Source organism: Amaranthus tricolor, chromosome 7, assembly GCF_026212465.1.
Source record: "Amaranthus tricolor cultivar Red isolate AtriRed21 chromosome 7, ASM2621246v1, whole genome shotgun sequence".
NCBI classification, from domain to species: Eukaryota; Viridiplantae; Streptophyta; class Magnoliopsida; order Caryophyllales; family Amaranthaceae; genus Amaranthus; species Amaranthus tricolor.
The window spans coordinates 31,689,766-31,711,440 of NC_080053.1; the positions used below are offsets into that span (position 1 = coordinate 31,689,766).

Here is a 21,675-nt window from a genome sequence, read left to right on the forward strand (position 1 = left end):
ATGAAAAATACATTGAAAATTTTATTGCTTTTTCCCGCAATATTTTTCATAGAGGTAAATTTCTCCAATTGATGTTATAAATAAAGCTCAAATTAATCAAAGTCTATATTCTAGGTCAAAATCCTTTAATTTCTATGCAATAGTCCATATAAATCAAAATGAAACTACAAAATTCGAGTAGGTACAATAATTTAAAATTTTAGTAGCCCTTATTTAAAGTAAAATCGCTAACATTGTCAACAATTCTAATACTAAAAATTAGTCTAGAATTTTGGTTGATTTAACATAACTTTGAAGAAAATACAAAATGGTTTGGCTTGGTTTATTTGTAAAGTGGTTGGTTGAAAATTTGGATCATGTTGTTGACAAAGTCACTTGTTTTGGAATCAATTATAGTACTTGTTGACTATGTGAATCTAGATGTGATTGTTGGCCCTTCTTCAATTTCCGTTAGGTAAATTAGTATTCATGAATAACTAATATTAGTATTGGCCGGAGGATTGCTTTGTGGAGCAATTAACGGTCATTAATCTATAAATTAATAGTGTACTTAAAGAGATAGAGTTAGAAAGTGTGAATTAGTCGAATGAAAGTAAATAATTTACTTTACTCAAGAAGTAATTAAAGATTGCTGCACAATGCACATTATTTTATTAATCTCATCTATAAAATTATTTTACTCTTTTTATCAAAATCTATATCATTACTTTTTTTATTACATGGTGAATTTATGAAAGAAAATAACTAAGTGAGATTATTACTCATAATGATATATGGTGAACAGAAATATTTCTATCAACAACATTTTAAATGTACAAAGGTACTTTTATATGTCCACTTTACTTTATCTCAAAATTCATTTTTTTGAAAAAGATTATGTGTTATTTTCTTTTATTCTGATTTACACCAATGAAAATACTATACTATTTTTTTTTTTTATGATTTTGAAACCCATTTTATAGATACAAACAAAGGAGTGTACTGGACAGACAATACTATACCACCATCCAGCACCATTAAATCCCCACCCACAATTAGGAGTAACAAAAATTCAATCTCAAGAATACCCTAACAAAAAAAAACCTAATTAATTTTTCACTAAAATTACAAATTTTACACCTCCCAACATTTCTTTCAGAGAATCTCTGCAAAGTGAAACAATCACTCACTATTCACAAATCACTGACTTCTCTCTCTTAAATCTTTCTTTCCATTCTCTTAGATTCATATTCTCTCTCCTAAATCCCCATTTTTTCAGATTTCAATCAACCCAGAAAATGGAGATTCAACAGCACTTCATGAAATTCAAATTCCATATAATATTTGGGGTACTTTTATCAGCCTCATTTTTCACCATTTTAAGAATTGCTCCAAGATTTATCGATCTAATAGTCTATTTTTGGCCGCTTTTAGCTTCAACGGCTTTATTTTTAATGGTGGTACTTGTGTTCAGCCGTGTATCACCACCGGCTACCGATGGTCCCGGTGATAAAGCTGCTGAAGGTCTCTTAGATTATGTCGCCGGACAAACTGAAGTTGTTACTGAAACTTACACTCATGACTGATTGAGCCAGCAGTTCAGAAAAATATAATGTAAAATTTCCTTTTTTTCATCTAGATTATTCTTTCCTGCCCGCTATTTTGTCTCTGTGTTTTTCACTTTTATTTTTGTTTATGAAAATATTATGTAAAAATTTAGAGAGACTAATAAAAAAAGAATAATGCTATATTAGAACTTAGAACTTAATATAAAATTTAATTACATTTTCCTTGATCTGCTTTTATTGACCGGAATATATTGGTAATTGGTATGATGATGATCTAAAATAACATAAAATTTTGAAATGTATCACTTTATGTTGTAATCAATGTTTTTTAGTTTTTTAATAAATTTTTCATCAATAAAATATTTAATTTTAACTTCAAGGCATTAGATTTCCTAATAATTATTATCATGATGTTTAATAAAATATAGAAGTATGTAGTATAAGGAGTGGTGGGATTTGAGGGAATAAATTGTTTTTTAAAGGCAGATTGGATGATAATCGAACTACTAAATAATAACGGTCATTATTAAATGATGGAAATAGTAATTTTAGTTGAATTATTTTGACAAATTTAATAGTTGTGTCTAATTTCTTTCAACAATCTTTTATTTTTCTTTACAAAATTCTGATGAAAATGCAGTATTAGTTGTTAATGAAAATTGACAAACAAAAAAATTTGCATTACTATAAGAATGACGTGGTACATATGTGAAAATTATATTACAAATTATTCCCATTACCTATAAATTATGATTAGTATAAATAATCAAATGGACCACTAGTTCAAATCAAATAAAATTTTATAAAACCTCAATTTAATATCAATATTCAAATGGGTCGTTAATTAAGAAAAAAATGTTGTATTAGTATATTCATATAAATTAGAAAGAAAAGTATTAGAGTAAGAAAAATGATGATGTAAATTGTAAAAGATAATGGATGTGGAGATTGGAGAGTAGTAGTAGTAGTAATAGTGTAATACTATGTTTATGTTTGGGTAGATTTCATTTTCCTGTACTTGTCAATCTATCATTCAAATGTAAAGAGTATGATTTTGTTATCGTGAGCCCGTGCGGCGAGGTGCACATTGCACACACATCACATAACTCTAGTAGCCATTGCCCATTGGGTAGTACTACAACAATTGAGTATTCAATTCTAACCATCACTTGAGGTGGACTATGACTAATTAATTAGTCTACTTTGTTATGTAACATTTGCAATATGCCCTAGTGGGGTAAGATTTTAAGTGTATTTAATGATAGTAGCTTTTTGGTTTGTTTGACAAATAATTGTAACTTGAAATTATTAGCTGATTTAACTAGTTGGAATATTGGCTAAAAAGTCATATATTTAAGCTAGGTATTTAAACTAATTTTTATTAAGATATTTGATAAATATTATTTATTGGTCATTATTGGTTCATACTCTATATCTTTTCTTTAGGAACAAATGCAACCAATTGGGCAACTTAATCAGTATTCAGTAGTTTAATGGATAATTGAATATCTTTTTATATCGAAAAGGTAGAGCAATCCTTTATAGATGAATAAATGCTTCTTGATTTCATGTACGAATTTGGATTGATAGAATATAAATCGACTTTCTATAATTTGTCACCCTAGAGATTTTAGTTATGAAACATAGAAAACAAAGTCCCAAACCATTGATAAATCATCTGCCCAAAAAAATAATGTATAGATAAAATTCATCCTACTTATTATTGAATATTTATTTTATTTCTCAAATTATATAAAAAATGATATTCATAACCCTAAATTCTTTATATAATGAGTTAAAAATATAAATATTTCTGTAAAACATTTCTTATATAATCCATGCAAAAATTTAATTTAATATTATTTTAAATAATATAATAAATGGTAGTACATGGTCTTACCATATAGTATATATGCATTATAAATCGTAACTCATAAAAAATAATCTAAACAAGACAAATAAAGTATTACTCCATAATTCTCCCAAAATTTTTCACATTAATTTGTTTTGTTTTGTTTTGTGGGCCTTATGTTGTTAATTTACTCTAAAACTAAAAAGACACTAAAACTGAAAATTTGAAATGATTAAGATAAATTATCAACAAAATGAACCAAATAAGATAAGTTTCAACTTATTTTCAAAAGTAAGCGCGAAATTTTCAAATTTGTGGTTTGGGGTTGTTCGCAGTTAGTAAGTAATAACATGTCAAAAAATACAATAGCTGTTCGCAGTTAGTACAGCTTTGACTTTTCTTTTGATCTGTTCACAGTTGGTAACTGCGAACTGCGAGCTCCACAAATGCGCACAACAGCTTCCACCGTGAACAGGTCAAATTGTGAACAGGTAAATAAAAAAAGTCAAAGTTGTTTGCAGTTAGTAATTGCGAACATCTATTGTGTTTTTTTTGACCTATTCGCAGTACTAATTGCGAACAGCCCCAAATCACAGGTTTGGTAATTTCACGCTTACTTTTGGAAATAAGTTGAAACTTATCTTATTTGGTTCATTTTGTTGATAATTTGTTTTAATCATTTCAAATTTTCACACAAACTTGGGTGACACCAATTATTTATATTTTTTTTACCAATTTTACAAATTAAAATGTCAATTTCAAGAGTTAAAAGACCAATTTCAAAAATTTGAAATTGACATTCAAATCATGAAATTTGACAGTTTTAAGACTTAAAAAGTCAATTTCTATACTTAAAAAACCAATTTTAAGACTAAAAAGACCAATTGGAGGACATTAAATTCTCATTTCAACTTAAAATAGGATAATTCAAATATTAAAGTTGATATTAAAAACTTTAAAATTGACCTTTTAAGTCTTAAAATTGTCATTTTAAATCTTAAAACTAGTATATTAGAATATTTTTAAAAAATTATTGAATCTGAGCCAGTTATACGGCTAAAACCATTTCACATAAGAGTAACCGGCAAAAAGAAGATTATATTGTTGCACTAAACTAACTAAGGCCCAATTATTTGCAGGTAGCCAAAATAACTGTTTGATTAGTGTTAATCCTTGATGTAAACTCTTTTTTATTTAAAAAGGCTTATTATTTTTATAGGTGAGTGAATGCAAATTGCGACTTCGTTGTATAAATCTCGTATTACCTTAATATAACTCAGCGTACTTTTAGCATGGAGATTATCCCATATTTTGTGAACTCACATCTATTTAAAAAAGGCCTAATTATCCCTATTATAGCCGACTAAATGCAAATTTTAATTCCATTATATATATTTTATATAGAAAAAGCGGCACATTTTTCAATTGTTCAAAATTTACGTGTTTTCTTCTTTTATTGTTTTAGTTGTGATGTATTTGATACTTAGTTAATCATTATAAAATTCCATTGGTCTTTTTCTAGGTCAACGTGCCAATTTTACATAACTTGGTTTAGAGGAAACCTACAAAACATACATTCCAAATGCAAGTAGTAATAAAACAATTTGATATAAATCTTAAGAAACAATATAAAGTGGAAATTTGAAGTAAGTGAAACAATTAGAACATGTATTTTAGAAAAGATATAAAAGATATAAGAAGAATAATTACAATGCGAGTTTTAGATAAGAGAAAAAATTACAACACATATTTTAGATAAGAGAAATAGTTGAAGCGCGAATTTTAAATAAGAGAAATAGTTAAAGTTCGAGTTTTAAATAAGAGAAATAATTAGAGCGCAAACTTTATATAAAACAAGCAATTAGAGCGAGAATTTTAGGTAAGAGAAACAAATAAAGCACGAATCTTCAATACGAATAGTTAAAGCGCGAACCATAATTATAACTGTCATTATAATTAAAACCTTTTTTATGAAATTTCCATAAATAACAACTTTCTTAAATAGTTGATTGTTATCTTAAACACGCAAATCTTCATATTCTATAGTCTCTTTCTTTTAACACTCTCATCAAGCACACATTTGTAATTTTAAAATTACTAAATGTAACTCATTGAAAAAACCACTCTTGATCTTTGATTAGATTTTTGGAAATGCTTTTGTACATACAAACACATTAAAATACGTACAAAAGTGTTATCTTTATTTATATAAATAAATTGATAATAATATATTTTTTTCATAGTTTTTTATAGGGTTATTATCAATGGTGCCCTTGTAGTATTGAAAAATTACAATGGTACCCAACTGCATTTCAGTGGTACCCCCAATTGTATGGTAATTACAACCGTGACATTAATGATGTTATTTCCGTTAAATGTCCGTTAACTTTTGAAATTAACTTAACCATGATTAGTTTGTAATTGTTTAAATACCCAGCATCCATTCAAACACACGACCTTCTTCTTCTCTTTTCCATCTCCTCTTCCTTCTCTGCTTCCATGGCTGCTTCCTCAAGGATCTCATCAGTGTGCGGTAAGGTGTATTCGGGTAATATCAAAAGACGACATGGAAGCCCTAACGTTAATTCCATTGAAGTTGGTATTTCCCAAATAAAATTAAATCAAATCAAAAACCCAGAAATCAAAATTAAATCTGATTGCACATTGAGTGTATTTCTTGATGGGTATCACAAATGCTCGAGCAAGGCCGAGATCAGCAATCTTGAGGGTCAGAGTTGGAACATTAAACTCTGCATTTTTCCACGCAATTAACAAAAGGTTCTCAAATCAAAACCATAAAAATCAATCAAAAATATACATAGAAACCATCAAAATGATTCAAAGCAGGAAAAATGAATTTTGATACCTTAATTATTGGATGAGGTACATTATCCACGCAATTTTTGGTAATATTTAGAAAATCAAAGAATACAACGACTTAATTCATACTTCACAATATTTAGAAGAAGAAAAAAAAAAGGAACCGAGAAGTTAATTTCTGAGAATATAAATCGGAAACCCTATATTGGATGCAACCACAAATTGAAGAATAAATCCAAAGATCATATCAAAATGTGAGGAGAAACCCTAACTTTTAGAGTAATTACCATTAACACAATCTAATCCCCACTTCACTTTAGCTGCATCAGTACTCAGTGAACTAATTGCTCAAGATTCGTTGGACTTCGACACTTGGGTGTTCCTTTTTCTTTAATTGCTTTCATTATTTCTGGGTTTTTGTTTAAATTTGGATCACAGATTTAATTTAATTTTATTTTTAGGTTTAAAATGCTGTTTTTTGGGATGAAAAAGATTTTATTGCTCCTGCAATTTGTAATTCCATACTAACCATGGAAGAAGAGCAGCCATGGAAGAAGAGCAGCCATGAAAGAGAAAAGGGAAGAAGATAAAGAAACTAACCATGGTTAGGTTAAATTCCAAATTTAACGGACATTTAACGGAAAATTCATCATTAAGGTCACGGTTGTAATTACCATATAATTGGGGGGTACCACTGAAATGCAGTTCGGTACCATTGTAATTTTTCAATAGTACAAGGGCACCATTGATAATTTCCCTTTTTTATATTATCAACAGACACATAAAATAAGAGTTGTTGCCATGTGAACATCTAAAATAATAAATTTAATTTTCACGTAATCTTTCGGATCTCCAACTTTCTTTTCTCCTTTCTTCCCTATAACCACAGAGTCCATCATTTCATTATACACGCACGCATAATTCAAATGCTAACTAAATCCGGGTTTCAAATCCGCTGATGGATAAATCCAACAAAAAAGAAAATTATATATTGTTCCAAAAATACCCTCACTGAACAAAGAATCAATAGAACTGCCCCTTTCTATTCTTCCCTCTTCTTTTTCTCTCTCCTCATTTCTCACTTACAAATTAGAATACTTCGTTGTAAGAAAGAGCGAGAGTTTTAAGTTTGAGTGAAGTTGGTCTCTTCGGAGCTTCGAATCACCCAAGCTTTCTACTCATTTCACTGTAAGATTCAAATTTTCTTATTCTTTTCGTTTAAGTAATTGATTTCCTATCCTGTTTTTTCTTCAATTTTGTGTCATTTTCGGTTAATTTCGTTGTTTAATGATGCGTTTCATCAGCCTAGGGTTTCATTTTGACTATCAATTTTGAATGTTTGTAGTGTCTTGTTTGCTTTGAATTTGTGCATTAAGCCTTTTGAAGTATGTTTGTTGTTTTCTTGAGGTGTGCGTGGATCTGAGCTGAGTAATTTCGTGTTGAAATTTGTGAATTCCTTATTTTCGGGGGTTGAATGTGAATTATATGGTTAAATTTGGGAATGGAAATGTGTTTTTATGATTAACTGTTTGCGAGTTTTGATCTTAATTGGGTCTTATCATTTTTTTTGTTTTGAATTTCATTCATTGGGCTGTTGGGCATGTCATAGGTGGTTACAGTGTGCTTTAAGTGGAATTGTGATTGGGTTTATTATCATTTTGGGATTTAAGTGTGTCATTTGTAAAAATGTATGCAAGTTTGATTTTGAATTATTTTATTTTGTTTTGAAAAGCATATAGTTAGTTATCGGGTATTGATGTGGAATATGTGCCTTGTTCTGGTGTGAGTTGATCTGAGTTGAATACTTTGATGTAGAAACTTCAAAATTTATGATCTTTTGTAATTAATTATGTATTATATTGCATAATTTGGGATCAAGTATATGAATGCTAGTTTTGATTTTATTTGGAACCTTTTGAATTCAGATTTTGGAGAGTTTGATTTTTCTGAAAGGATTAAGTTATAGTTTGATTATGGGAGAGGAGAATACGAAGTCGGAAATTGAGGAGCCGGTAACAAATGGGAGCAAGTCTCCAGAAAAGGAGGTTGAAACTGTAGAGGAAAATAAGGAAAATGGATTCCAGGAAATGGAGGAAGATGTGAAAGAGGAAAATGGTGGAGATGATAAGGATAAAACGGTTATAGAGCAGAAAACCGATGATGTTGAGGAGACTAAGGTGGATAAGGATACCAATGTGGAGGAAGGTAGGGAAGAGCTGAAAACTGAAGCAATGGAGGAAGATAAGAGCACAAATGAGAATCTGAAGGACATAGAAATGGCTGAGAAAGTTGAGGATTTAGAAGAGAAAAAAGAGGAGGAAAAGGAGGAAGAGGCTGAGAAGGTAAAAGACAAAGGAGAAGCAATGGAAAGTGAAGAAGAAAATGAAGGGAAAGGAGATGAAAAACACGAGGCAAAGGAGAGTGAAAAAGAGGAAGAGAAACAAAAGGAAAAGGATGAAGAAAAGGAAGAGAAACATTTGAAGAAGCTCAGTAGGAGTAAAAGTGCCGAAGATAAGAGTGCAGATAAGAAAAAACAAGTTATCCAGACAGAGCAGGAGCCTAGGACTCCAGCTGCTGACCGTCCAGTACGTGAAAGGAAATCAGTAGAAAGATTGGTTGCGACTATTGAGAAAGATACCTCTAGGGAGTTTCATATTGAGAAGGTGGTGTTTGCAGTACCCCCCTTTTTTGCTCACGTCCAACTGAATTTTTGTACTGCTTATTTTGTTGGAGTTTAGTTCTCATCTTTGCATTATTGCTTGTTATTGCAGGGTCAAGGAACTCCGCTGAAAGACATACCCAATGGTATGCAACTCCGTCTTCTGGACTTCTAAAATTGACTTGATTTTTTGTAAAATTAATTTTAGTCATATTGTTCCTTTTAAATGATCTTTGTTTCATAATTAAAGCTCGCTGTGTTAAGGAAGTTTAATGTAAACTATGTTCTTTATGAAAAGATGTGATTTTATTGAGTAGCTAAGTGTTTTTTCTTTCCTTTAAAAAGCCTTTGATGAACGTTGCTGTGATGTTTGAGTTCTTTTATAGTTATGGAATCATTTGACTTTCTATAGTGATGGAAGTTAGTTCTAGTGAAATGACTCATAATTATCTTAACCATTTGCATGTATGGCTGTATAAAGAGTGTAGATATATATTTTGAGGGGCTATCAGATTGGCGCTGATGTAATTTTGCTTCTAGAGCCGGCAAGCCTCCCCTCATAGACACAAGAATTTTGAGGGGTTTTTTAATAATACTTTTTGTGGTTGCTTTAAAAATTATAGAATCATTCTCTTATTACTGCTTGCCTAAATGATATTTCTCAACTAGTTTACTATGTTCGTTTTTTTCTCTTTGCAATACAGTTGCATACAAGTTATCCAGGAAAAAGACCGAGGAGACATTTAAGTTGCTTCATATGATTCTATATGGAAGAAGAGGGAAGGTGTGTGCTTCTAACTCCAGTTGGTAGTCTTGGTAGTCTTGCTCAGTTTCTTCACCTACCATGAGTCCACAACATTTGTTGCATCCAAATTGTAGCATTATTTAATAATGTTATTCAACTTTTTTTTATCAGTACTTTGTTCTTGATTCATTCGAAGTTTGCTTATGATTATGCAACCTATTTTTTGAATACAACATTCCATCACCCCAATAATATCAAGTGGCTCTCAAGGCGGGGTCGGGAGGTTCATCGGACGCTACCTTAACTTGCACAAAGAGGTTGTTTCTGATTGATCCTTAATAGCGAACATTGCAATTTCATATAAATAAAAAAAACATTTATTTGATGAGTGATTTGGCAAGACAGGAATGGTGTGTGGCTAGAGCATATGTGACGCATATAAATAAAAATAACTTCTATAGTTGAAGGTCAAGAGTTCAGTCAATCCATATTTTCGCCAAAAGCCTCTCATTGAAGTTGGACTTGATAAAGTATCCTTGATTTTTTCTGAGTAAATCTCAAAAATGGTTCCAGAAAATTGAAAAAGGGAAAAGGAATAAGAAAATAAAGGATGGAGTTTGCTCATCATTGTCATTCTAAATATAAGTGGTTGGTTCATGAGTTCATCTTGCAGCTGTTAGCATCATCTTTGAATGCTAGTTCTGAGGCAATCAGGGCATCGGGAAATTCTGAAATGACCATCAGTCTAGTTTTGGATGACCATGGCCCATGAATTCGCTTTCAGCTGTAATTCAGGACATTTCAAACAACAATTTGGTTTTGATTTATTATATTGAATTGGATTTGCTTAAGATGTGAAATTTCATGGCATTGGTAATTATTGTCTTATATAAAAATTTAATTGTTCTTACAAATTATTATGGGTTGATTTGGGTTCTATAACATGGATGGAACATATTGGCTATAAGGGCACCTGATTTTCCTATGAGAAGGGAAACATCACAAGAAGATGTTTTCGTGATGTTACTTATATTCCAAATTTATAACTTGATTAATTTTTTTCTAGGCATTTTAGAGTTAGTAGCGTGATGATGTTGGAGCTCTGAATTTTAGGGAAAACACTCGAGCTTGGAAAAAATTGCTTGATTTAAGGATGAGGATATAATGTTTTCTAGCTCTACAATTTTCCGTGACATGTAACAATAGTACTTGCGAGTGTTCAATTAAGATTAAGATGCACTTTTACAAATTCCAATGTTCGACATAATTCTATGTTGATATTTATTTTATAACGAGGTTGGGAGAAGGGGGCATTGCTTTGATTAACTTGTTTCTTCGCTCGCAGGCGTCTCAGTTTAAGCATAACATATCTCGGTTTTCAGGCTTTGTCTGGCATGATAACGAGGTAAGTTACTTCACTATTTTTAGCACATTATACAGTTTTCTTCGTGTGCGGTGTGTTGGCGATATGAAATTTATATGCGATGTTTGCAAAATGTGATATTGACCACTTTTCAATTGCATATGCATCACTTGGGAACAGAAGTATGTCCATTGTAATCAATCAGGTAAAACTACAAGTTGCTTAGACTCGTCTGTGTAAGTGACCTACCATATCTATATATGACTTGTGTGAATGAAGCAAAACGGTGCTAGGAAGGCAATAGCATTTTCCGTATCATCTTGTGTGCACCTTGGTCCATGCAAAAAATTGATAAAAAAAATTTGTTAAAGCTGTGTGCGTTTGACTCCTATTGTCAAATATTGTTGTATTTAAAATGTGTATTACTTAGGGAAGGGATGTTTTAAATTTTTTTCAGCTTGCACTTTTTTGTCAAGTGCTGTTGGTTCTTACTTAGCTTACTTTGGGAAGGCATGTCTTAGATTTCTTAATGGTATTGCAGGAGAAGCAAAGGATGAAAGTTAAGGAAAAATTTGACAAATTTGTTAAAGAAAAGTTGCTGGAATTTTGTGATGTACTTGACATATCTATAGCTAAATCTACCACTAAAAAGGTACGCCAAACAATATCGTAGGTTCTTTTTTTAAATATCCATTAGCCATGTCTCTTATGTATCTCTTAAATCCTTATGTGTGATGAAGTGAAGTGGTTTTTTCCATCTTTCTCTCAGAAAAAGTTTTCATAAGTCGCATTTTTGATGTGCTGAATTCGAAAAACTACCATGTCCATTTCTAATAGCAGAGAGCACGGTTTTGAAAGCAAATCCTATCTCAAATGTACTTGTGTCCGCTCCAGCATGATTTTGCAAATAAATGTTTATTTTAACATTTTATCCTGTAGAATTGCTTGGATGCAACATTCTTTGGCAGATAGGTTTTGCTATGTTAGCATTATGAAATCTAAATTTTGGAAAGTATTACACAGGAGGATATAATTGCGAAGCTGCTTGAATTTTTGATTTCTCCTCATGCTACTACTACAGAACTACTTGCAGATAAAGATCCGGTTTGTTTACAATGATAATCTGCTATTGCTATATTCCAAAGTTGTTTATATCATATACTGCAATTGTCACTGCTGTTTGACTCTTTGTAGGGAAGGAAGCGCAAGAGATCTGCTACAAAAGATGCAACATCTAAATCAGCCTCATCTGCTGGCTTTGCAAAGGTTCTTATGCCTTCCTTATAGTCATTTCCGACACTCTTAATATGTATATTTGGTCCTCAAGACATCTATATCGGTAATACAAATAAGATGTTGACTGGCCCACCTATCTGGTTGTTAAGACAAATGAGCAGTATGTTCATTGTTTTGAACCCGACCGCTAATTCTTTTACATTATTTCTTTGGTGGTTGTGGTTATGGTAGCAGACCCGTAAGAAGAGCAGTGATTCTTCCAAAAAAGAAGGGAAAAAGATTACTCCAGAGTCTGATGATGAGTCCCAGGAGGACAAAGACAATGAGGAAGGGGAGGAAGAGGATGGGGCTGCAGAAGAATTAGGAAGCGAGAAATCTGAAGAGTCTGAGAGTGAAGACAAAAAAGATATTCCTGGGGATGATACTGAAGAAGATACACCGAAAGCAAGCTCTGGAAAGGCCAAAAAAGAAACCAAGAAAAAGACTCCAAGCAGAGAATCCTCAGGAAAAGCTGCTAGCAAAATAGTCGTCACTCCCAGAAAAGCCAGGTCGGTGCCAAAAGGAACACCCAAGAGATCATCGTCATCAAGCCGTTCCAAGGCCGTTGAGACAGAAGACAAAAGTCCCAAGGTGTTTTCGCGGAAGAAAAAGAATGAAGAGCCAAAACAAGAGAAGTCTCTAGCTTCGAAGAAATCCGTTACGAAGGAAAAATCTGGTATGTGTTGATATTTATGTACCTGCGGTCTCTGGATGTCTTGATAAAATTCATTTATACTTTTATGCTTGAAATAATTCATTTGCGTATGCTGCTTCAAGTTTACATTTTTTCCTGTTTTTGAAGGAATTTCTTTTCTTTCTTTTGTGGTTCTCTCAACGTATATGTCAAATATTTGGCCAAAACTGCTTTTGAGAATTGGTTCTCTTCAAAAATTAAAAATAAGAAAAAGATCAAGAGCAAGGGGGAAAAAGAATTCTTTTGAAAATTGCCTATTCTTGTCTGCGGCTCTACTCCCTCTCATTTTTGCCTTCCTATTACTATATTCTTGTAGAATCATTTTCAAGCTATAGCATCAAGTGCGGGAAACCGAGTTACTTGGTTTTCTTGCAACGATTTGTTTCATTAAAGTCATTTTGAGGTTTCTAACTCAAGAAGTTTAGGTCTAGTATTTTGTTTATGAGAGTTTGTTCAGAGTTTTATTTTGTTTTCCTGAAGGGAAAAAGGCTGTAAAAGGGAAGGAGAAAAGCAAAGAAGATAAGTTGAAGCCGAGTGATGATGAACTTAAGAATGCGATATGTGACCTTCTTAAAGAAGTCGACTTCAACACGGTAAGATATCTATACTGTTATTGGTTTATTACTTTTATGTCTGTTGTTAGAGAAGGCTACTGAGCTTTTGTGGCCTATGGATCTCACATTGTTCCTTCAATTTGCATTTGGTGTTTGATTGTCTGTAAGTTCTAGTTGAACTTGATCTGCCTTGCACCTAGATTATCAAAACCTCACTTAGCTGACAATGTTTGCCATTGCACCACATTGGAGATCTCACTGTTTGGTGGGATCCAGGTGTTATGCTTATTTGAACCTTACCCATTACCTGGTATTTATTCTTGCATAAGTAGTGTTTATTGATGTGAAAGCTAATTCAGCCTCTTGATGGCCTGGTGCATTGCTACATTCGGCAGATTCTCGTTATTGAAACTCATTCTTCCATCAGTTTTGTTTTTGTGGAAGTTATCTATAAGATGGGCTTTGCAAAATCTTTGAAGCTGACTCATCACTGATGGATTTTTCATCTGTATTGTGTGCAGGCCACCTTTACTGATATTTTAAAGCAACTTGGTTAGTTCTCTGCTCTTATATTTACAGGCATCCTTTTTAGTTTTTCATCTTACGACTTCTTAGCTTGTAGAAATTGTTTATCACAACTCAATAAAACCAAAAAATGCCCGCACTATATTTCTTCAAATCTGAAAACTTATCCTCTATTATCTTAAAGCACCACGAGGTTTTAAAAATCTCATCTTAATACTAGATTGTCTTGTCAACTTTTTGATGCAGCTACTGTTACTAACCAAACTATGTGTTTGTCTGCAGCTAAGCAATTCAATACTGATCTTGCACCCAGAAAGGCAGCAATCAAGCTTATGATACAGGATGAGCTCACAAAATTAGCCGATGAAGCTGATGATGAAGATGGAGAAGAGGATGGAGATGGCGAGAAAAATGAAGCCAAGCCTGGTAGTAAAGAGGTGGAAGCCTGATTTACAACTCTGCAGCTGAAGAATTGGTAAAGTATGTGATTGACCATCCTTATTGCCTTATTTCCGCTCTGGTAATAAAGAAAATTAGATAGTATCAATGTGTTGTAATATACTGACCATCCTTGACCATCCTTGCGTGCTTGTTTAGTCTGTACAAGTAGCTGTAATCTATCGATAAATGTCTATAATATTCTGGCAAACAAACAAAGTCTTTTGCTAGAGATAGTCGTAGAACAGTTGACTTGACTCGACTCGAACTCGAACTCGATCCCTTATGCTGCAGGATGCAGATTGTAATATACACAATTCTTCAACTTGTGTTAGATCCTTTTCTTTTGAGTTCTGATTCAAACCGACATTTTGGAACTAAATGTTGATCGATCTTAGAGATAAGTTTCAGCCTCGACTACACCTGATTCGATATAAGCTTGACCACCGTAGTTGTTTGGTTGTTCAATGTTTGAGAAAATAACAAGTCATTCCACTTAAGAGAAATGTAGCGCTATTATAATTATAAAGAACATTAAAGGGTAATGGATCTACAAATTTTGTATGAGCCTATAAAGAAGGAAAAGGTGATCATATGTTTTTGGTTAACAGTAGAGTATTGTCAAAGTGTGGTGTGTACCTGTCAATTTTTAAATCATTTTCATGAATTTATTCGCTTTCTACCCGATCCTTTTTGGACCATTTTACATTTTTAACTTCATAAGCTTCGAAACTAAACAAGATTTTATAGATACACCTATAATGAAAGGAGATAGCTATAGCCTAGTGGAATAATTCACCGGCTTATGCATTTTTACTTCTTTTTCATTTGTTATGAACATCTCTTACATCAATAAATTCATTTACTTTTTCTCATAATCTAATCTACAAATTTATCTTGTTCTCATCTTATTCACAATTTTACATGCTTACATCAGTTGTATTTTTCTATTATTTTATATCAATTTGTTTAAATAACGCTTAAATATAGCTTACTTATAAGGAAAAAATATATATAATATGAAATGAACATCTCTAGTTTCTATATTACTGTTGTAATAGAAATAGAAAACGAAAAATTTATAGAAGTATATTTTATATTGAACTAATCTCATTTCAACATACATTTATTATGATGTTTTGAAAGATTTGCGAAGAGACATGGTGTACTACAACAAAAAATGTGAGTCTTAATGTTGAAAGAAAAGCAAATCAAAAAATAAAATAAAAGGCCTCTTAAAAAAGATTACTAGCTATAAAATAATAAATCACAAAAAATAAAGCATTTAACCGTGAATTATTATATTTTGAACATCTTATAGCCCCATCATGATTAAAGAATTTCAAAGTCTATCTTCAATTACATTAACAAAATTTGTAAAATAAAAAAGCGTAAACTTAAAAACATTAAATGACAAGTGAACTAAATTCTTGTTAAGTTAACAAATTTATTTTACTTGCATCCAATTACAATATTACATAATACATAGTGTTGAGTTGCATATTCAAATGTAAAGTGATTTATAAAACTAAATAAACCTTAAAACCTCCCAAAAACTAAAAGCCAAACCAAGCTTAAAGCAAAGATTAAGTCCAACAAAGTGGGGTCCAAACACAATCTACCATTGAAAAGCATCCACATGTCAAATGTTCTCCATGGATGGTTGAGATCATATCCTTTACCTCGACCAATCTAATCCATTGAATCTTATCTCTTCCTTCATTACAACCCCTCATTCTTATCGATAAACAACGGTTTATAATCTTCCACGTTTCTTCTTACATCAAATTTTTTCACCTTTTCTTCTCCTTTTTTTATTTAGTCCTTCTATCATCGAATTTCTAATCCAATGAATAAACAACAAATACTCCAATAACCCAAATCTTTCCTGCTTCTTTCTCTCTCCTCCTTCCCCCTTCTTCTCTGATTCTTCTCCCAAATTTCTTTTCCGATTATTTATCCGATTTTCTTGGATTATTGTAAGAATTCATTACACATAATTTTTCAATTTCTCTTGCAAATTTTGTGAACTCAATGGTCAAGTTTCTTTTTGAGGTAAATTTTGTTTATTTTTGTGCATTTCATCTAATTGATGATTAATCGATCACGAAAGCAGCTGAGAATTAATTTCAGGTCGGAGAAATATTTTTGCAGATCGAAACATTTTACTGTGTTTGATTCTTTGGGTAAAGAAGAGTAGGTAATCAGAGGAAAAAATTGTTAAATTTAAAAGAAGAATCAAATAAGTTATTCAGATAAAAAATGGCGGACTCGGACAATGATTCAGGAGGAAAATCAAACGATCACGGTTTCCACCATGGAAATTCACTGACCTCATCATCACCACGAGAACAAGATCGATTTCTACCAATCGCAAACGTGAGTCGCATAATGAAAAAGGCTCTACCAGCAAACGCAAAAATCTCAAAAGACGCAAAAGAAACTGTTCAAGAATGCGTTTCGGAGTTCATAAGTTTCATAACAGGAGAAGCTAGTGATAAATGTCAAAGAGAAAAGAGGAAAACCATCAATGGCGACGATCTTCTATGGGCGATGACTACACTAGGGTTTGAAGAATATGTTGATCCGCTAAAGGTTTATTTACATCGGTTCAGGGAATTAGAAGGTGAAAAAACCGGGACTGGTATGCCGGTTCAAGGGAATAATAGTGGGGGTGGTGGTAGTAGTAATAATAATGGGGGAAATGGTGGGGGTGTTTTTGGAATTGGACATGTGATTGGTCAAGGTGGACACGTGTATGGATATGGTGGTGGTAGTGGTAGTGGGGGTAATAGGGGGATTTAGAGGTGGGCCCTTGTTGAGGTAATGGTGGGGTTTACCTTTAAATTTTTTTTTAATATTGTGGGTCCCAATTATATTTTTTTAGCTTTTTTTTTTTTTAGAGTATGTGGAATTAGAGTTGAAAGCTGGAGGAGATATTATTTAGAGTGGATGCCTGATGGTGGAGTAGTAAGGACTACTAAGAACTAAGAAGAATATGGTTGATTAATTCTGGTCATGTCTTGTATTAGCTTTGGACTTTTAGTGTACATCACTATATATCAACTATCATTGTAATATTGTAACTTTGTATTGACTTCTAAAGGATATTCAAAAGACTCGATCAAATTTTAATTTAATTCAAGATATGTAATTATGTTATTTTCATATTTTGTGTATTTTGTAAAGTTATACCTAAGTTTGATTACCAAGCTTGTAATTATGGGGTTAATTTATGATCTTATTAAGAAAAAGGTACAAAACTATATTTGTAAACATATGAGCAATATTGAATTTTGCTAAAAAAAAACACAATAAATTAATAATTTTTAAATTGCTAAAAATAAAATTGTCGTTATTTCTAAGTTGTTTCAATGAGTCTAGACTTCTAGCGTATGTTCATTCCATTCCAATATTAATAGGAGTAATTAACATTATTAACATGTAATTAATAAATGTTATTCGCTTTGGGTCAAATATTTACTATGAATTCTTAGTAACGTCATTGGCCGACAACATTCCCTTAAAACTTGCACCTATAGAGGAGTATATCGGTTGCTGATGATCAGTCTAAATCAGAGATATAATATTATAATTACTAATTAGGGTTGGAGGAGTAGTAGTTTTGACTTTTGAGTCTTGAGTGAGATTGCTATTTTGGTTGCTTTGGTTAGGAATTAATGATAGCATATGACTAAATTAGTAATGAAATTAGTTCATGTCATTTGATTTTGCAAAACATGAATAATTATTGATTATGAGCCTTTTGGTTAATTTTTAGTTTTAGCATCCCACTTAAACATCTACCTATGAATCTATGATCATAGCATTCTCAAACAACTCAATCTCTCCCTGTCTGAGCATTTCTGTTAGGCATTCAGCATCTGAAGTTCCAATAAAAAGGTGTAAGTGCCTGTTGGATTTTGTTCTCTGGTCACATATGTAGAAGAAAATACACTAATCAATTCATTTAAGGTATATTTATATATAATTTTTAATTTATTTGAATTTAAGTGATATCAAATGACCTAGTCATTACGCTAGATCCACTGCTAGTGCTTAGTCTCTACTCTGTAGACCCAACCATCTCAACACAAATGCCTGAGTAGCGAATAAGGCCATCCTCTTATAATTCCTTGGGACAAGCCCAAATGTGAGGAGTGTGGTAGCTCAATAAAGAAAAGGAGGAAAATGTGAATAAAATAAGATTATTTAACAACTTAATTTTAAAAATAAGCTTCGTGAAAACTTAATTCCCAAACACAAGCGTCCGTACATCCAAACCTAGCCTTAGAGTAAGTCGCTGTTATTAACAGCGAAAGACAAAAAAAAAAAATTAAAAGTCATAAGTCGCTGTTACTAACAGCGACTTAGGGAGTGTTTTCTCGTGCCTTTATGGCATCTTGGTTTAACTCGGGTCCTGCTTGGTTTTCTTTTAAAATATAAAAAAATCTCTCTTTTAACGATCCGAATTTTTCCGGGATGTTACAACTCCTTAAGTCGCTGTTAGTAACAACGACTTTAAGGTTGACTGATGAACTCCTTAATCTCGTAGGTTGGAATGAGGAAGTAACTGAGAACTGAAAACTTAAAATTTATTAAGTCGCTGTTACTAACAGCGACTTAAAAAAAAAAAATTTATTTATTTATTTATTTTTAAGTCGCTGTTAGTGACAGCGACTTACTCCAAGGCTAGGTTTAGAGGTACGAACGCTTATTTTGGAAATTAAATTTTTACGAAACTTATTTTTGAAATTAAATTATTAAAACATCTTATCTTATTCAGATTTTCGGAAAGGTGCGGGCCAAACCCAAACGCAAATCGTGTTTGTGAGTCGGTACAACTCTGATCCACTCAAAGCCAATCATGCATTCGATACACTACAATCCAATCCATGCCTATTGCTTCTATGCAAAGTCTATTGTGTGATGTGTCTCCCTACTATATAAATTAATTCCATTCATATTTTATAGAGTCGATTGGAATAATATTAACTCAATCATTTTTTCTAGAATTATAATGAATGCATTAACATTTCTCTTAGCATAATTAAAAGCATATTAGAACATTAATCTTAGGACTAAAAGCTAAGCATCCAAGTGCTTAAAACATACAAGCACGAATGACACGATATATGTCCAACAAGATGTGCTCGTTCAAGCAACAAAGTGATTATAGGGTGCTCCTTCGAGCACTTCTAATGCTCGTTCAAATATGCTATTACAAAATGTGATATAAGATTTTGCAATGAGTTTTCACAAAGTTTTGCTATGTTTTGTATTCTTTCATTTTAATAATGTTTTCATTAGTTATCAGGCATGAAACCAAGAAATGAAATCAAACATGAACTCTATAAATAGAGTGCAATGCATGAGGATGATAAGATACTTTCATACTCTACAATTTCTGAATTCTTCTTGCATGCATATATCTCTCAACATACATTTGATCGTATGAAGAACTTTAACTCTTATAATGATTATGATTTTTACATCTTTGAAAAGCAAATATCCACTTAGATTACTAACTTCATACTTTAAAGGGATTGATTGTATTTCATTGTAAATCTATTTGATAATTTAAAAATACCTTTATGGGAGAAAATATTGCGAAAAAGGACAATTAAAAACATAATTCAATCAGTTTTCAAAAATTCTGAGCAATTTAAGCGTTGCAAACAAATCTTCACAGAAATTCATTAGGATCGCATGCGATGTATTCTATAGTGTATTAGTAATTATATTTTTTTTATGAAAAGAATAATTGTATCTTTGTTTGTAATAATTACTAGCATCTCATACATGTTTATGAAAAAAAAATTGATATTATGGGAAAAGCTTGAATGTAGGACCTAAAGTATAATTAGAAAAAAGATTTAAGTTGAGTCAGCAATGCCCATGCTTGATTCTTTAGGAGACAAATTATTGAATGAATGTGTTCTTATCATTTTTGGATGAGTATGAGTAGCTAGAACCTACTTCCACGTAGAATTTTCATAGTTGCCAAGTTGGTTTGAAGTGAAGTGTACACCGTCCCAATTACTATATAAATAGTTGTTTTTTTTGCGAATTTAGAATAAAATTAAATAATATCAATAATATTAAAAAATATACTCTCTTCTATTCAGCTTATGTGTCTCATTTCCTTTTATGGTCAAATCATCTTAATTGTCTCATTTTTATTTTTGGTATGGGTTTTTGACTTTTATGTCCTTAATAGCTTTATCATATTTTCAATTATACCCTTTATTATCCATACTAATTTTCCTCCCTTACATTAAAAACCCATCATACCACTTTCTTTCCTACCCTTAAGGTCCCACTTTTAACTCTCCTTAAAATCCGTAAAAAGTCAAATGGAACTCTTAAGATGAATAGGGGGAGTACTAAATAAAGGTTGAACATGGGTCAATAACATTAAAATTCATACTAACTTAAGTAGCATATATATGATATATTAGTATGAGTATATGCATATTTTGAGTGCATGCTGTCAATTATAGACAGTATTAAATAAGTATAGATTCGACCATGTTGCTTCTTCAACTTTGATGATGTCAATTCCATGACATCTTCTACATGCATGAAATATGATCAACTACTTGTAGACTCCCTCTCCCAGCAAGGTGCGTACATGTCTTTTTTCAATTTTACTAGAACTAGACTTTCATCAAGCCCATGCCCTAATTCTAATAGAGTTAGATTATACTTTTAAAATTAATTATTTATTTGTCATGTCACATTTCTTAAAATTTAAGTTTAATACTTACGATACCAATTAATAGTCTTAGAAAATGCTAATTTAATAGAAATTTAATTGGTTGCTTTATAGGAAACTAGGATAAAAATTCGTGCAATGCACAAATTTTTAAATACGTTAATATTTTAACAAAATTTTAGATTGCAGACCATACTTCACATTTTTACTAAAATTCAAAATTGTAATTATGATAGTCTAATAATATAAATGATTATTTTTAATGATCAATTAATTGGATTTTATGTCATTTTAGTTTTAAATAATAATTGATGGAAAAAGGGCTATTATGTACTTTAAGTAATTTCCTAAATTGCTATATAATTTTATACACAGTGTAATTTTGCAGTATAATTTTCTAAAATGTGTAATTCCAATTACACTGGAATAAAAGTAATATATTTTGTAGTATAATTTTCTACGCGGTATAATTTCAGAATTTTATC

The 21,675-nt window shown here is 31.6% G+C and overlaps 2 protein-coding genes across 2 annotated transcripts; both read left to right on the forward strand.

Annotated features, from left to right (window-relative positions):
* Positions 1-7,099: 7,099 nt before the first annotated feature.
* On the forward strand, positions 7,100-14,822 carry LOC130817510 (DEK domain-containing chromatin-associated protein 4-like). Its single transcript, XM_057683252.1, has 12 exons — positions 7,100-7,407; positions 8,145-8,882; positions 8,991-9,024; positions 9,583-9,662; positions 10,969-11,028; positions 11,528-11,638; positions 12,010-12,090; positions 12,181-12,252; positions 12,457-12,937; positions 13,436-13,548; positions 14,031-14,061; positions 14,317-14,822. Exons 2-12 carry the CDS (start codon positions 8,193-8,195, stop codon positions 14,481-14,483), a joined length of 1,920 nt encoding a protein of 639 aa, XP_057539235.1. The 5' UTR covers positions 7,100-7,407; positions 8,145-8,192; the 3' UTR covers positions 14,484-14,822.
* A 1,051-nt stretch (positions 14,823-15,873) lies between these two features.
* LOC130817511 (nuclear transcription factor Y subunit B-3-like) lies at positions 15,874-17,640 on the forward strand. Its single transcript, XM_057683254.1, has 2 exons — positions 15,874-16,527; positions 16,606-17,640. Exon 2 carries the CDS (start codon positions 16,735-16,737, stop codon positions 17,275-17,277), a length of 543 nt encoding a protein of 180 aa, XP_057539237.1. The 5' UTR covers positions 15,874-16,527; positions 16,606-16,734; the 3' UTR covers positions 17,278-17,640.
* The last annotated feature ends 4,035 nt before the right edge of the window (positions 17,641-21,675 follow it).